General features: G+C 35.2%; 2 protein-coding genes across 3 annotated transcripts in view; one reads left to right on the forward strand and one right to left on the reverse strand.

The window, feature by feature from the left end:
* Positions 1 to 221: 221 nt before the first annotated feature.
* LOC149730409 (uncharacterized) lies at positions 222 to 1,929 on the forward strand. Its single transcript, XM_089886047.1, has 4 exons — positions 222 to 334; positions 393 to 650; positions 750 to 979; positions 1,453 to 1,929. Exons 1-4 carry the CDS (start codon positions 280 to 282, stop codon positions 1,666 to 1,668), a joined length of 759 nt encoding a protein of 252 aa, XP_089742173.1. The 5' UTR covers positions 222 to 279; the 3' UTR covers positions 1,669 to 1,929.
* An 8,730-nt stretch (positions 1,930 to 10,659) lies between these two features.
* LOC149730410 (uncharacterized) overlaps positions 10,660 to 17,509 on the reverse strand; it is a 93,441-nt gene continuing 86,591 nt past the window's right edge. For both annotated transcript variants that reach the window (XM_089887363.1, XM_089887362.1), the window contains exons 165-175: positions 15,818 to 17,309; positions 15,269 to 15,503; positions 14,736 to 14,957; positions 14,263 to 14,399; positions 13,696 to 13,803; positions 13,222 to 13,363; positions 12,898 to 12,991; positions 12,098 to 12,344; positions 11,633 to 11,875; positions 11,239 to 11,327; positions 10,660 to 11,065 (exon numbers count right to left, since the gene is read on the reverse strand). In XM_089887363.1, the coding sequence (XP_089743489.1) occupies positions 10,841 to 11,065; positions 11,239 to 11,327; positions 11,633 to 11,875; positions 12,098 to 12,344; positions 12,898 to 12,991; positions 13,222 to 13,363; positions 13,696 to 13,803; positions 14,263 to 14,399; positions 14,736 to 14,957; positions 15,269 to 15,503; positions 15,818 to 17,309 (3,234 nt within the window). In that variant the 3' untranslated portion in view covers positions 10,660 to 10,840. The remainder of the gene's footprint in view (positions 11,066 to 11,238; positions 11,328 to 11,632; positions 11,876 to 12,097; positions 12,345 to 12,897; positions 12,992 to 13,221; positions 13,364 to 13,695; positions 13,804 to 14,262; positions 14,400 to 14,735; positions 14,958 to 15,268; positions 15,504 to 15,817; positions 17,310 to 17,509) is intronic.

Genomic DNA, 17,509 nt, shown 5'->3' on the forward strand with positions numbered 1-17,509 from the left:
AATCAAGTTCTGTAAAATAGACACACGCAATGGTACGTGTTAACACGGAACTATAGGTTTAAACAGTTTAAACTTTACTTTGTTTAGTATACTCAAGCGAACTGAGGTTCATATAAATCGAGTCTAATTAATAGTTTACAAACGAGATATATACCGCACCAATATCTAGCATCACCAGTCTGTTATTCAAATACGCTTAATCGCCAAGTTGTTTCAATTAACTATACTTCAACATAACGCAGATCACTGTAGGGGTTATTTCGATTACTATTGGTCATAATGAAGTGCATTTGGTTTGTGTTGCTTGTAGAGGTTATGAGCGTAGTTAATTCATGTAAGTTGTTTTCGTTTAAATTAGAAAAAAAAAACTTTATAAATTAATTTAACAACAGATCGACCGCTGACCAGCAGGGGAAGTATCGATCTATATTTAACTTCCAAGTTAGAGGTTCCCTACAGAATGTGCATGCCCAAAGCTCCTGATTACGTTCACGCAACAGCAAGACCGACCAACCCATCTTTGCCCCACAAGTTCAACGTGACCATTCTTGAAATAAAGAAACTCAGCTTTATAGTTAAAATAGAGCGAGTTGATCAAGCTACAGGGTGGGATAGGATGCTGATAACTGTGGATTGGTTCTCGTATATAGGTACGAATGTAAAACTATGGCATGTCACGAATGATAACAATCTCATTTAGCTTAATATCAATTTTTATATTATAAAAAATCAGAATTTCCTTTTTACAGGTAAAGGAATAGGTTACCAGAATCTGATCCTTTGGTTCCCTAATGCTGTAGATAGAAGAAACATGAACCGTAACACAGCATCGAAGTACTGCATTGACATGGGCGGTCGATTGGTGGATATTGTGGATAAAGCGATGTACGACGTGGTTTTTAACTACTGTCGACAAACCATCGTATTCGGATCAAATCCTTGGGTTGATATTTGGCTCGGTTCAAGTTACAACACAACGGTAAGGCTGGAATACACACATATGGCATTACACTAATACACTTGGCGTCGCGTTCCTCACAGATGCGTGTAAAACAAATATACTTTACCCTTTAAACGGAAATAAACAACCTAAATATGTACCAGAAGTAGCGCTGCTTTATATTTACGATGTTTTCCTCAACCAAGCAAAATGTTTGTTACGTAATAGTAAGGATTCACATGTGGATTCATTGCATCATAATAGCCAAAGCTGCTGTCAGTGCACGCGACATAAATCTCGAAAACAGGTATATACCCAAAATGTGGAAGTTCTGTCATAACTATACAATTATCCATTTGTTCTTTATGGTTGTTTTTTTTTCATATTTTAACGAAACACATATTAAAGCGATTTACAAAATCATTTCGAAAAATTCACTTTCAATTTAATGTAAACTTTTAGCGCCTAGAATTTAGTTTCCCAAGTTGAGAAGTTCTGTTATTTATCAACAGACTGATACAGTGACACAGAGCAACGGGAAACCTGGTTATCATGGAGATTGGACCCCTGGTGGTTATCCATTGAGAGGAAGTGGATGGGAGACGCACACCGGATTGGGCCTTCAGATCCAATCACCAAGATCAACCAGCACCACCCACGGAATGTTTAATTATCGCCCGACATCGTTTCATACCACTACACAATTATGTTCAACTAATCTAATGTAACTTAGTTAGCATAAGTTGGATGGTGAATGAATTAATATTTAAATGGGTGAATGTAACGTATATACAAGGGTCGAATTAGTAGCGTGCATTTTCTCTTTGTTCAAATTTGACCATTTTTCGCGAGTTTTAACCGCTCATACCAAAAACACATGTTTATACTTTACATTCGTTCAATGTGCGTTGCACTGTATAGCGTTAATAATAACATCTACGCTAACAATTAATTAAAAAGATAAATAAAAAATAATAATCTGGAGGATATATACGGTTAACAATAATCTTTCGCGTAAAAGCGCGAATTTTCTAGAAGGCAAACACACTTTTAATCCTAACATGTTATCGTGTTATTCAACAACCAGTAATGGGTAAACATGTTGCGCAATCAAAGCTTCATCGTTGATTATTTATTGCGAATATATTGATTGTGTCTTGCTTATTGTGGTTGTATATTCTACACCGCTTAATATTATAGTAGGGTGGGGAAGACGGGACACCTTCAGCACATAATTTCGTGTTTTAAACATTTAACAACGGTCTAAAAAAAGATTTCCCATCTTCCACACCCAACTTTACCTGTTTTACGTCGTATTTCCCTGCATAAAATTAACTCGTGTTGTAGACACAACCCACGTGACCATAGTCACGTGTATTCTCAAACTATATAATTAATGATATGTACTTTTATTAATTAACATTATATTGATAAAGTGCATTATAACACACTGTTGAAAAGTGGTGTCTCTAACCTAATTCGGTTTGCAAATTTGAAAAAAATGTTGTGTAAAATAATGTAAACGAATTTTTTTTAATAAAATTTTCCAGTTATATTGCTTAAAACAAGTAATGGTACTGATTTAAAATAACATATTTTACTAAGTCGGTTTGAAAAATATTTTTTTTACCAAGTCAACCCAGTGGTCACTAATGGGTTGTCCAAATTATCAGCCGCACCCAGTTACATTCATTAAACCCACTGGTCGTTATTTACCACTACACCAGGCTGGTCTGATATATCCAGCACAGTAGTTAGAAAATAGTAGGTCATATTATCGGAAATTTCGAGGTATAAACTTTACGCCTTCAAAGTTTCGAAAAACGCAAAAGGTGTGAAAAACAAATGTGATTCAACTAAATTGATTTTAACTACTAGTTTAGAACAGTAGTTAAGAAGTGGTAGCGAAAAATTTAATATTGTTTCAACGGACACAAATATATTCCTAAAATATATGAAAAAAGATCGGTTAAAAAAAGAAAATAAAAGTTTGTTAATTACAAAAAATAAATGGGACCATATTTATGTCTGTTAAGACCATATTTGGGTCGATTGGAACAATATTTAATTTTGTAATTAATAACTTATTTTAAGGTTTTGTTCAAAATTTGTCCATTTTTTGTTTACATCAAAACTCACATGTTTCATTTCACCCCACGCTATTAAAACATGCCAATTTTACCACATCCTAATATACATACAAATCAAGTCGTTTTCTCCCCACCTGCAAGCCACGTATACTACATGGACACGGAAATGCGTCATGTTTCTCATGTTTGAAAGTTGTATCAAACGCTTTCTATGCAGCGCCATATTGCACCCGCTGTCAGGTTGCTTGTTGTGTGTTGTAAAATTCCCGACTATTAAATAAAACACTTTGTCGTATGGCCCATTCCATTTACATTTTTAAACGGTCATAGAACCCGCGCTTTTCCCTATTCCCGTTCACGGGTTTTCCCTGTCTATACACTCCTGTCTACGATGTTTTGTCTTGGACAATTTGTACCGGACACGGAACAAGTTTCGAGCATCAAACTCATAATTTTAAAACATTTTATTTTCCATGCTGTTTGTTTGGCAGCATAGCATATACGCGCAAACAACACACATACTATAAAATTTAGCAAAATGTACATTTGTTCCATATCTTAGTTTCACTATCGATATATATTTACTACAAGCACATTAATTGAATTATAAATGTTAATTAAAGCATAAAACGGGTGCATTATTGTTCATACAAATTAAACAGTGTTTTAACGTTGGTAGAATCCAAAATGTATAGTAGGGTGGGGGAAGATGGGACACCTTTAGCACATAATATCCAAATATTCCGATCGTGTTTTAAACAATTAACAACGGTCTATGGGAGTCGTGAGGATACGGTTTTATAATTATTTGAATGTTTTTTGTTTACTACTAAATGGTACGAGAAAATAGAATGAAAAAGTGTCCCATCTTCCCCCACCCTACTATATTTTGTCTTCGTAAAAGTTTATTTTACTGCTCCTCCTCTGATGATGAAGGTTGTCGGCTGCGAGAATTCTCCACCGGTTTTGCTGTTGGGTCTGGTTGGTAGTCGTTGGACGGCAGGAATTCTTCGGGGGATTTAGGTTGGTTTTGTGAGTTCCCCTTACCGCGAACTGGCTTCCCGTTTATCCCAACTTGATGTCTCATGGTAGTAAGGCGGGGGTATATACGTTGCTGGGGCCTCGAATCCGCATTGCCGTTCAATGGAACTTTTCCCTCAATAGGAACAACGGTGTAGAAATCTTTAGCATTGGCGCTCCTAACAGGCACAGCACGATAGCTCCTCCCTCTTGCTCTGTAGTCCTCTTCCTCCTCGGACTCGCTGACTTCCGAAATCAAAGGTTGTTTCGGCACTTTTTGCTTGGTCTTGCCACGGCACACGCAATAGAACAGGAACACCAGCACAAAAAGGCCAACGACTGGTATCGCCATGTAGGCCCAACCATAGTCATTCAAATCTAGCATGTTAGAGTTCGGATTGACAGGCGTGCATCCCTCACGGACCTCTCCAGTGGTCAGCCAATACTTCCAGCAGTAAAATATAGGCGGCGGTGCATGTTCAATGTACTGATGCGATGGTTCTTGATGTGCCATGACCACAGTAATATATTAACCACAATAACAAGTGTGAACTTAATAAGAAATTGATGTTCCTAAAAACAAAGTAGTGTTAAAATAACATCCTTTGTTTAAAGTTAAACATATATACTTATTCTAGGATAAACAACACATTTCCACTGTTACCGGTATAAATTTTGATTGACATAAACGTAAGGATAAGGAAATTATTTTTCTTGAAAAACAAAGTAGTGATAAAATAACGCTCCTGTTAAAGATTTTAAATCACTACTAATTCAAAGTTAAACATCTGTTTAAAGTTCTACATTTCTACCTGAACTCAATAGCATCAATAAACTTAACACGTATAAATTCTATTTGACCTGTTAAACGTACAAGTCGTATATGTGACTGTTGTACTTTTCCCTGTGTAAGCTATATGATGCTCACATACCCACAATGTCCAACTAAAGTCAATATTGCCCCACCCTTAAAGTAAGCGAGGACTAAGCGAACGAAACGTCTCTAATATGTAGTTTTTAACCCCCAACTTAAAACAGGAATATTATTTAAAAAAATAAAACTATTCCCTAAGTTTCTTAGTCAGTAAACATATATGAACTTTTAAACGCTCTTACACTATAACAAGTTACTGTTATATAATCTACGTTCAACTCAGTTCCCTTTATTACATGCTGTTATACGTCACATCGCAAACAAGCTACTCAAACAAATCTGAAGTGGTCTAGTTAAACATTAGCGTTAACGTCTCATGTACTTCAAGCATTCAGTTCATCCCAACTGTACATAGCAACTTATAGATACACATGACCGTTCGTATCTTCAGTCACAATGTTAACGTTGAATGGTATTTGTCAAGATATAACTATAATATTTTTATTGGGCGTAGAAGATGAAATGTCACGTTTAACCCTTTAACTGCCGACGGCGACTGCAATGTTATATTTACGTCATGTGTGTTATATTTACGTCATGTGTGTTATATTTATGTCATGTGTGTTACATTTATGTCAGGCCTATGTCATATTTATGCCATGCCTATGTCATATTTATGTCATGTGTGTCATATTAGTGTCATGCCTATGTCATATTTATGTCGTGTGTGTCATATTTATGTCATGCCTATGTCATATTTATGTCATGTGTGTCATATTTGTGTCATGCCTATGTCATACTTAAGTCGTGTGTGTCGTATTTATGTCATGCCTATGTCATATTTATGTCATGTATGTCATATTTATGTCATGTGTGTTATATTTATGTCATGCCTATGTAATATTTATGTCATGTGTGTCATATTTATGTCATGTGTGTAATATTTATGTCATGTGTGTCATATTTATGTCATATTTATGTCGTGTGTGTCATATTTATGTCATGTGTGTCATATTTATGTCATTTGTGTTATATTTATGTCATGCCTATGTCATATTTATGTCATGTGTGTTATCTTTATGTCATGCCCATTTCATATTTATGTCATGTTGTCATATTTATGTCATGTGTGTCGTATTTTTGTCATGTGTGTCATATTTATGTCATGTGTGTCATATTTATGTCATGTGTGTTATATTTATGTCATGCCTATGTAATATTTATGTCATGTGTGTCATATTTATGTCATGTGTGTAATATTTATGTCATGTGTGTCATATTTATGTCATATTTATGTCGTGTGTGTCATATTTATGTCATGTGTGTCATATTTATGTCATGTGTGTCATATTAGTGTCATGCCTATGTCATATTTATGTCGTGTGTGTCATATTTATGTCATGCCTATGTCATGCCTATGTCATGCCTATGTCATGCCTATGTCATATTTATGTCATGTGTGTCGTATTTATGTCATGTGTGTTATCTTTATGTCATGTGTGTCATATTTATGTCATGTGTGTTATATTTATGTCATGTATGTCATATTTATGTCATGTGTGTCATATTTATGTCATGTGTGTTATCTTTATGTCATGCCCATTTCATATTTATGTCATGTTGTCATATTTATGTCATGTGTGTCGTATTTATGTCATGTGTGTCATATTTATGTCATGTGTGTTATATTTATTTCATGCCTATGTAATATTTATGTCATGTGTGTCATATTTATGTCATGTGTGTCATATTTATATCATGTGTGTTATATTTATGTCATGTTGTCATATTTATTGCATGTGTGTCATATTTATGTCATGCCTATGTCATATTTATGTCATGTGTTTCATATTTATGTCATGTGTGTCATATTTATGTCATTTGTGTTATATTTATGTCATGCCTATGTCATATTTATGTCATGTGTGTCATATTTATATCATGTGTGTTATATTTATGTCATGTTGTCATATTTATTGCATGTGTGTCATATTTATGTCATGCCTATGTCATATTTATGTCATGTGTTTCATATTTATGTCATGTGTGTCATATTTATGTCATTTGTGTTATATTTATGTCATGCCTATGTCATATTTATGTCATGCCTATGTCATATTTATGTCATGTGTGTCATATTTATGTCATGCCTATGTCATATTTATGTCAGGTGTGTAATATTTATGTCATGTGTGTCATATTCATGTCATGCCTAAGTCATATTTATGTCAGGTGTGTTATATTTATGTCATGCCTATGTCATATTTATGTCATGTGTGTCATATTTATGTCATGTGTGTCATATTTATGCCATGCCTATGTCATATTTATGTCATGCCTATGTCATATTTATGTCATGTGTGTCATATTTATGTCATGCCTATGTCATATTTATGTCAGGTGTGTAATATTTATGTCATGTGTGTCATATTTATGTCATGCCTATGTCATATTTATGTCATGTGTGTCATATTTTTGTCATGCCTATGTCATATTTATGTCAGGTGTGTAATATTTATGTCATGTGTGTCATATTTATGTCATGCCTAAGTCATATTTATGTCAGGTGTGTTATATTTATGTCATGCCTATGTCATATTTATGTCATGTGTGTCATATTTATGTCAGGTGTGTTATATTTATGTCATGCCTATGTCATATTTATGTCATGTGTGTCATATTTATGTCATGCCCTATGTCATATTTATGTCAGGTGAGTTATATTTATGTCATTCCTATGTCATATTTATGTCATGCATATGTCATATTTATGTCATGTGTGTTATATTTATGTCATGCCTATCTTAAGATGGATTTTAACTTCAAAACTATATGAAAAACTGTCAGAAAATTAATTTGACATAAATATAACACACATGACATAAATATGACATAGGCATGACATAAACATGACACACCTGACATAAATATGACACACCTGACATAAATATGACACACATGACATAAATATAAAACACATGACATAAATACGACACACATGACATAAATATAACGCACATGACATAATTATGACATACATGACATAAATATGACACACATGACATAAATATGACATACATGACATAAATATGACACACATGACATAAATATGACATAGGCATGACATAAATATGACTTAGGCATGACATAAATATGACATAGGCGTGACATAAACATGACATTAGGCATGACATAAATATAACACACATGACATAAATATGACATAGGGATGACATAAATATGACACACCTGACATAAATATGACACACATGACATAATTATGACATAGGGCATGACATAAATATGACACACATGACATAAACATGACATAGGCATGATATAAATATAACACACATGACATAAATATGACATAGGGCATGACATAAATATGACACACATGACATAAACATGACATAGGCATGACATAAATATGACACACATGACATAGGCATGACATAAATATAACACACATGACATAAATATGACATAGGCATGACATAAATATGACATTAGGCATGACATAAATATAACACACATGACATAAATATGACATAGGGATGACATAAATATGACACACCTGACATAAATATGACATAGGCATGACATAAATATGACACACATGACATAATTATGACATACATGACATAAATATGACATAGGCATGACATAAATATGACACACATGACATAAATATGACATAGGCATGACATAAATATGACATAGGCATGACATAAATATGACACACATGACATAAATATGACATAGGCATTACATAAATATGACACACATGACATAAACATGACATAGGCATGACATAAATATAACACACATGACATAAATATGACACACATGACATAAATATGACATAGGCATGACATAAATATAACACACATGACATAAATATGTCACACATGACATAAATATAACACACATGACATAAATATGACATAGGGATGACATAAATATGACACACCTGACATAAATATGACACACATGACATAAATATAACACACATGACATAAATATGACATAGGGATGACATAAATATGACACACCTGACATAAATATGACACACATGACATAAATATGACACACATGACATAAATATGTCACACATGACATAAATATAACACACATGACATAAATATGACATAGGGATGACATAAATATAACACACATGACATAAATATGACACACATGACATAATTATGACATACATGACACAAATATGACATAGACATGACATAAATATAACACACATGACATAAATATGACACACCTGACATAAATATGACACACATGACATAAATATGATATAGGCATGACATAAATATGATATAGGCATGACATAAATATGACATTAGGCATGACATAAATATAACACACATGACATAAATATGACACACATGACATAAATATGTCACACATGACATAAATATAACACACATGACATAAATATGACACACATGACATAATTATGACATACATGACACAAATATGACATAGACATGACATAAATATAACACACATGACATAAATATGACACACCTGACATAAATATGACACACCTGACATAAATATGACACACATGACATAAATATGACATACATGACACAAATATGACATAGGCATGACATAAATATGACACACATGACATAAATATGACATAGGCATGACATAAATATGACATTAGGCATGACATAAATATAACACACATGACATAAATATGACACACATGACATAAATATGACACACCTGACATAAATATGACACACATGACATAAATATGACATAGGCATGACATAAATATAACACACATGACATAAATATGTCACACATGACATAAATATAACACACATGACATAAATATGACACACATGACATAATTATGACATACATGACATAAATATGACACACATGACATAAATATGACATACATGACACAAATATGACATAGGCATGACATAAATATGACATAGGCATGACATAAATATGACATAGGCATGACATAAATATGACACACATGACATAAATATGACACACATGACATAAATATGACACACATGACATAAATATAACACACATGACATAAATATGACATACATGACACAAATATGACATAGACATGACATAAATATAACACACATGACATAAATATGACACACCTGACATAAATATGACACACCTGACATAAATATGACACACATGACATAAATATGATATAGGCATGACATAAATATGATATACATGACATAAATATGACATATGCATGACATAAATATAACACACATGACATAAATATGACACACATGACATAAATATAACACACATGACATAAATATGACACACATGACATAAATATGACACACATGACATAAATATATATACTAAACTCTTTGAGAACATAACAAAATTTAAGACCTAGTAGATTGCAACACTAAAAACCTGGGACCTTACTGTGTTGCATTTCTCATCAACAACTGCCTAGCGCCGTTATTAACGATAATGAGTGAATGTTATAACACAAGTGTTTTGTTTCATACACCTCATGCCAGCTTACGAGTTACCACACGAGTTTAATATACGCGGTGACTCGTATAATTAAAAATTGCTATTTTATTATTCTCTATGCGTCTCGCCAAAGATACATACGCCTAGCGTCAGGCGCTGGACTCGTATCGTCTCATCATCGCAAGCGTCTTACCCAGTATATCAATAAAGGTTTCACTACCAAGATGTGTCGAAATGTTTATTAGCATGACGAAATATAATGACAATATACAAAGGCGAATTTGATTATGAAGAATGTAATGTACTCTACACGATTAAACTAATTTTTTTGGTCTTTTTAAATGCTGAGTAATAATAAAAAAATCGTATTCCGTTTTCGCCATGGGATAATTTTTGATGGTTTAATTAATCAAATCCACCAAAGATATCTTGGCCATCAAACGTAGAAGGACCGTTTTGTCTTTCTTCTTGTGCACTGACTGGAGTAAGGGGCCGACAGCCCAAAACTTCCAGTCGTAAAGTAGCATGGTTGCGCCATGTAATTGGGTGTATGCGAAGATAACGCGCAATGAACGCTCGTTCGAACATCGTTTTCTTCTCTTCGTTCGCGTTACAATTCCCTTCGAATGTCTGCATTAAAACATAAATCATTTTTTACATGTTTAAAAATTAGAGTTTACGTGCTCAATAACTAGAGTTTGGCTCTCTTGTTTATCCCCAAAGCTGTCATAATGACTAAGTTTTACGGTTTTTCTTTTTCGTTATTTTTTTACTATTAGATAAAATACCAAAATTCAACAAACCTGAGGTAACATGGTCCAGTTCTTGCCATCGTCTCCATAAGATACATTGAACGTTGTGGTGTATGATGGCGACCATCTAAGTTTGCCACCTGGTGATTATATTTTGGGTTAGTGGTAAATACACTTCTTTAACTTATGTATCCTTGGACACAAGATAACCCAAGAGTTAAAAGACAGGTAATTTGTGCATATACGGTGTCTTCATACAACTCCTACATGCTATTAGTTTTACCACTGTGTAACTTTGCGGGTGATTGGTTTATATATGTCTAACAATTCAGACAGCCCATTAGTGACCACAATTGCTCCAACCCTATAAAGTACTAACTTAGGATAAAGTAAGTTACACTCATTCATTCATTCAATTAAGTTCTAACATTAAACATTACTTTACCTTGTGTAATTACACCAGTGATGTTCTTAGCAATCACAAAGTCAACTTCCAGCCAAGGCTGTTCATCTGCATCATCTGCTATCCATGCGTTCAAGTTGAAGCCATTATAATTAAGCCTTCCATAATAGGGCCATGCTGTGGACATGCGGGAGCAGAACCTGCAGTTCTTTCCATATTCCGATGAAGCTCTGAACTGGCTGTCCCAAACATCACAAGATTCAAGACCAAGCGGATCGCAACAATCTGGAATAAGATACAAATTTATGAATTGTATATTTTAAACTGTATACAATGTTGTATAATAATAATAATAAGCTAATACGCCAATAATAATAACAATACTAAGGGTAATAAACCAACTTTGGTCTGAGATAAGAATGAAATATCCACAAATTTTACCAACAACAACAACTGTTGGAGTAAATAATTGATGGTCACGCATACATGGCCTACCACAAGACTTACCACAAGCAGAGCAGCCATAGAGCTCAAATCTTAAAGCTCGTTTTTCATGAGCTTCGATCGGATAAAGTCGAATATGGTTTCCCTCAACTAGAGGTAGAACATCTCGTTTCACGTCACATTGCTCATCAAAGTTTCCTTCAAATGTCCGACCATACATTGACCAGTAGCTGCCATTATAACTGGTGCTGATGGAGTAAGACGTCACCCAGGAGGGTATTTTGGAGAAAGATTCACTGTACATAGCACCCTGGTGGAAAGCAACAATTTATTACTATATTGTTTCCGCAACTTTGTCGGTGATTGTTTTATAAAAAATAATAAATATTTAAACACCATGGCGTTTGGTAAATGAATGTAAAAATTCAAAATGATTATCAGATCGTTCTCAAAGTGATAAGTAGCTTCTACCATTTGACCCTCTTGATAATTCATACAAAACCTAAAGTATTGGTTCATATTTTGTAAACATTTGTCTGTTTTTCGATTCTCTCCAAAATTAAAAAAAAATGATTTTTTGCCAATGTCGAAAAAAATGAGATTCTACCCCAACGCATGATACCGGTATCATATGTTTGAACCAAAACTGAAAAAAATTATTTTTTTGCCCTAGTTGAAAAATTGAGATTTGACCCCAACGTACCAAAACTCAATAAGTCTTTTTTCATAGTAAAAAAAGGGATTTTTTGCACATTAAAGCATGTGTACCCTAAGCTAACATGTCATCTTATATGCACCCCTTATAGACATTATACACCCAAAGTGACCCAGTTCACCCATAGTTTTATTCAATGAATTCTAACCTGTGTAGCAATTGCTGTAATACGAGTTTTTTCATAAAAGGAGACTTGAATCCATGGTTCCCAGTCGTCTTCCCTTGGAATCCAAGCGTTTGTCCTGAACAACATGAGTGTCTATAAATCATGTTTAAGACACATTCACGGTCTAATTATTTGAGACGAGAAAAATAGAATAAAATATGTCCCATTTTCCCCACCCTACTATATTCAATTATAAGTTGAAGTATAGGTATTACTTGTTTACTACCAAATGGGATAAGGAAACAGAATAAAAATATGTCCCTTCTTCTTACACCCTACCTATATAAAGGTTTTAGCATTACATACCATCCAGTGTTGTGTAGCCTTGCTTCTTTAGCTGCCCACGCCATGTACCATATGCGACCGTATGGCATTTCACTAGAAGCACAAATCTGGTCATCGTGGATGGCTTGAATGTCGCAGTTGAGACCAAGAGGTTCCATACATGCTGTGGAAACAACAGAGTCTGTTATCACTTGTTTATCATGAGTACAGAATATAATTCATATGACCAAATTATAAAACGGCTTCCCTTCATGTAAGTATGTAATATGCAAAAATATGTGGTTGCTTGGATGTTCTGTTTCATACACCTCGTGCCCGCTTACGAGTTACTACCAAGTAATTTTGTGGGTGTTGGTTTTCTGTATGGCTGACAATTTAGACAACCAAAAAAAGACACATACGCTCACAATAGTAGCAGCATTGAACCCCGAACCCAGTATCTTCGAACTTCCAGTTACAATTTAAGTACCATGCTTAACAAATATAATTCCTTACGTGTTTGACAATAGAAGCCAGCATATCCTGCCGTACAAACACAATGGTAACCACATTGTTCGTCCACACATTGCGCTCCATGCTGACACAGGTTGACCGTGCATTCATCTAGTAAAAAGAATAAATAAAAATATGAAAAATAGATATCAACAAACTGGTTTCTGTTTTATATGGAAAAGGTCCTATAGTGAGGCACACCTTGGGACATGGGATTTACACTAGAGTTGCCCCATTACCTCAACATTCAAGGGTTTAAGAAGGAGTTGTCCCATTACCCTACTACCCAGGGATTTAGCCCAGCGTTGTCACATTACCCTAACACCCAGAGATTCAGGTTAGCATTGTCCCATTACCCTAACACCTAGAGATTTAGGTTAGCATTGTCCCATTACCCTAACACCCAAGGATTTATGTCAGCATTGTCCCATTACCCTAACACCCAGAGATTTAGGTTAGCATTGTCTCATTACCCTAACACCCTGAGATGCCGGCGCCCAGCGTTGTCCCATAACCGCAGCACAAATTGGTTTTAGTCGCATAAAGCTGAGTAATGAAGAGAATATTCACCGATTTGTATTTCACAGTTGGTTCCATTCCATCCACAAGGGCAAGTACAGTTATATGTTGTACCATCTTCATTGTTGCATACACCTTCATTCTGACATGGATTGGAGATGCAAGGGTCAGGCAAGTTCAAGGTGAACCTGGGAGATATATTTATTACTGTGGTTGTTATTCTAAAATATAAGTTCAATACCACTTGTTTAACTTTATGTGCCAGGGCAAGTCATACGTTGTAACATGGGTGTCTTATCATGCACAATATGATGCAGTTTAATATGCCTTGTGTTTGCTTATGTGTTAACATTTAAAAACTTTCTTCATGCATATATTATTTAAATTTGGTATGAGTGTGAAAATAAAAATCCCATTAGTGACTGCTGAGTTGGGAGTAATTGCCGTTAATTGTTTTGCCCAAGAACACATATGCATAGTAACATTAAAACAAATGTTGATAAGACTCTTCCATCTTTAATTACCTGCAAACCCCAATGTAAGCATCTGCTGCAACTTTGGCCATGTTTGTATCATTGTAGGTTATCACATCATTCATACAACTCTGCATAAACACATCTTGTTGGTCTCCCATCCCATCTCGACACAGTGGGTTGCTCATCATTGGGCCCAAGGCAGTTCTACATGCATCTTCAGCCCATGTTGTGTCATTGTTTTCAAAGACTTCCGTAACTGGCTCTGTTGGTCTAAGGGTAAAGGATAAGATATTTTTGTTATATTTAGACCGTTGGTAAAGGATAATGCATGAAATATTTTGTCCTTTGTGTTTTGATAAGAAAGACAGAATATTGTGCAAAAACAGCTAACTAGCTGTCAAAAACATTAGTTATGAAATGCTAAAGAATAAATGTTTCAATCACTTGTTGGATTAGAGAGTGCTCATTACACCCTACAAACATACATCTCATGTTTGTCCATTTAATGTCTTTAATCTAATTCCCAGGTCCCATGGCATGCCTCACTGTAGGACCTCACCCATATAGAATAGAAAACTTACTCGCAGTTGCAGGAATCCGGTGAATCATTCACGGGTATCACACCAACTACTGGTGCGTTAGATGGTGTCCATGTTACTCCACTGGATATTGAGATAGAACCACCAGAACCAGAGCCACCAGATGAACCACCACCACCACTGCCACTGCCTCCACTACTACCAGCGCTGCCACCACTGCCACCACCTCCACTACCAGAACCACCACCACCAAGGGAAATGGTAAATGATGGCCCACCTGTAAAACAGATAGAACTTTATTTATTACCATTATTCATTTTTTCTTTATTAGTAGTTTACTTAGAGTTATAACACAGGTGTCAGACTATGCACCATAAACGATGGCTTCCTATACATCCTGTCTGCTTAAAAATATATGTAACTTTATATTGTTTTAATATATGGCTACATACTTATAAAATCCATTTAGTAACCGATAGGTTGAAGCAATTATAATGTTTCACCCAGTAAGGACATATCTGGTCACAAAGGTAGCATCATCTCCTGTCTACAAGGTGATTCTTATTCATTATAAATACTATCCATACTAACCTGCAATAGCTGAGGTACACACATGTCCCTCCCCTTCATCTAAGAACCAAACTCCACTTGCTACATCCCCATGTCGGTTAGAAGCTCCACTGTACAACAGATTGGAACCAAACTTAATCCCAAAGTTTTGAATACAACCCAATTTATCAAATGTTCGCTTCCAAACGTGAACTTCATCAATGCTTCCACCAAAGGGCTTGTAATAACCACTATGTGTGGAACTCCCACCACCATTAGTGTTAGATGAACCACCTCCATACCATCCACCATTCAGGTTCAACCTATTGATAAACGAACCACCACCAAGAGACAATCTTGATCCAGGTCTGAACCACACACTACCACCACCAACATATCGTGTCAGCGAGTTAATCTCAGATGACGAAATCCTTCTACCAACATAAACACCCCCACTTGAAGTAACATATATAAGCCAGATATCTCCAGTTGCACGGTCACAGTTGATTACAATCATACCCCAGTCACAGAAGGTCTTATAAGTAGGGGGGCATATGCTTGTATCTATCCAGCTTCCATTACAGCCGAGTTTAATAGCGTTATCAATAACCGCTAAATCAAATCCAGTTTCATCCGTATTGTTGGGAGGTAAGTAAGAGAAAAACACCCCAGAACTGTTGGCTCCATTTAATTTAAAGTAAAACTCCAAAGAAACATTGTCCTTTATGCTCACTGTAGATTCAGGTAGATAGTCTGAGGTTACTATCATGTACGATGGTAGCGTGGCATTAGGAGAAGAAGTTGTATTTCCAAGTGTAGAGTTCTCCATTGTAGTGTTACTGTTGGTAAGGTTGTATGATACGAAACTCAAACAGTTTCCACCAGCTGTTGTTACTCTGGGTTCAGAATATTCTTTATCATTGTAAATGAACATCTCATCATTTGAATCGATCACAGACGCAGACGTTGCAAATTCATCCACAATAACTTGGCGACTCAAATCTTCCACTTTGATATAATTCCCTTTAGAATCCACAATCTCATTATTTATATTCTTATCAGGAGTTCCACTCAGCCCAACACCTTGTACTTCCAATACTTGCGATATATTTGTGGTTGGCCCGAGGGGTTTATCACTTGTAATAAACACATTAAAAAAGGTTCCTTGTAAATTGACTCGAACAATATTCTGTGTGATGTTACCGTCTGGGTTGACTTGAGAAGTTTGGTTTTGAACAATCTCCGTCCACACGACTGACTGCCTCACCACACTTGAACCATCACTAAGAGTCATGCCTTTGTCCAAACCAACTCCAATCTTGACTTTGTTTTTGTTGATGAAAAACAAAGGGTCAAACTCCGGGATACCCTGGTTGTTAATGTGTGTAGGTTCTTCAGTTAACCCAGTCATAGGGAAGGGTGTGTGGATTCCTAGTTTGATTCCATTCAAACAAACAACGATCTGACTTATTGAGTAAGTTGGCTGTGGAGGTTTTGTTTTGGGTTGGGTAGATGCACTTCGTCGTGTTCGACTCTGTTAATAATAAGGTTTGTGATTAATTGACAAAGAGTTTATCTTTAACAGAACATTACTACATTTATTATCTGGTCAAGTTAGGAAAATATTTTCCAAAATCTGGTCGGATAAGGTGAAAAATGGATAATAGAAATGTAATGAGTGAACGGTGATAATGCTTTGATCAACCAAGGACAGTAACAGAAATGTTGATAACG

This window comes from Ciona robusta, chromosome 10 (assembly GCF_009617815.1).
Source record: "Ciona robusta chromosome 10, ASM961781v2".
Classification (NCBI taxonomy): Eukaryota; Metazoa; Chordata; class Ascidiacea; order Phlebobranchia; family Cionidae; genus Ciona; species Ciona robusta.

What these genes read in the sequence shown, in the direction of transcription:
- LOC149730409 (XM_089886047.1), top strand. Translation starts at nt 280, where the DNA reads ATGAAGTGCATTTGGTTTGTGTTGCTTGTAGAGGTTATGAGCGTAGTT. An exon ending in TATGAGCGTAGTTAATTCAT is followed by an intron (nt 335 to 392) that starts GTAAGTTGTTTT and finishes ATTTAACAACAG; the next exon opens with ATCGACCGCTGACCAGCAGG. An exon ending in GGATTGGTTCTCGTATATAG is followed by an intron (nt 651 to 749) that starts GTACGAATGTAA and finishes TCCTTTTTACAG; the next exon opens with GTAAAGGAATAGGTTACCAG.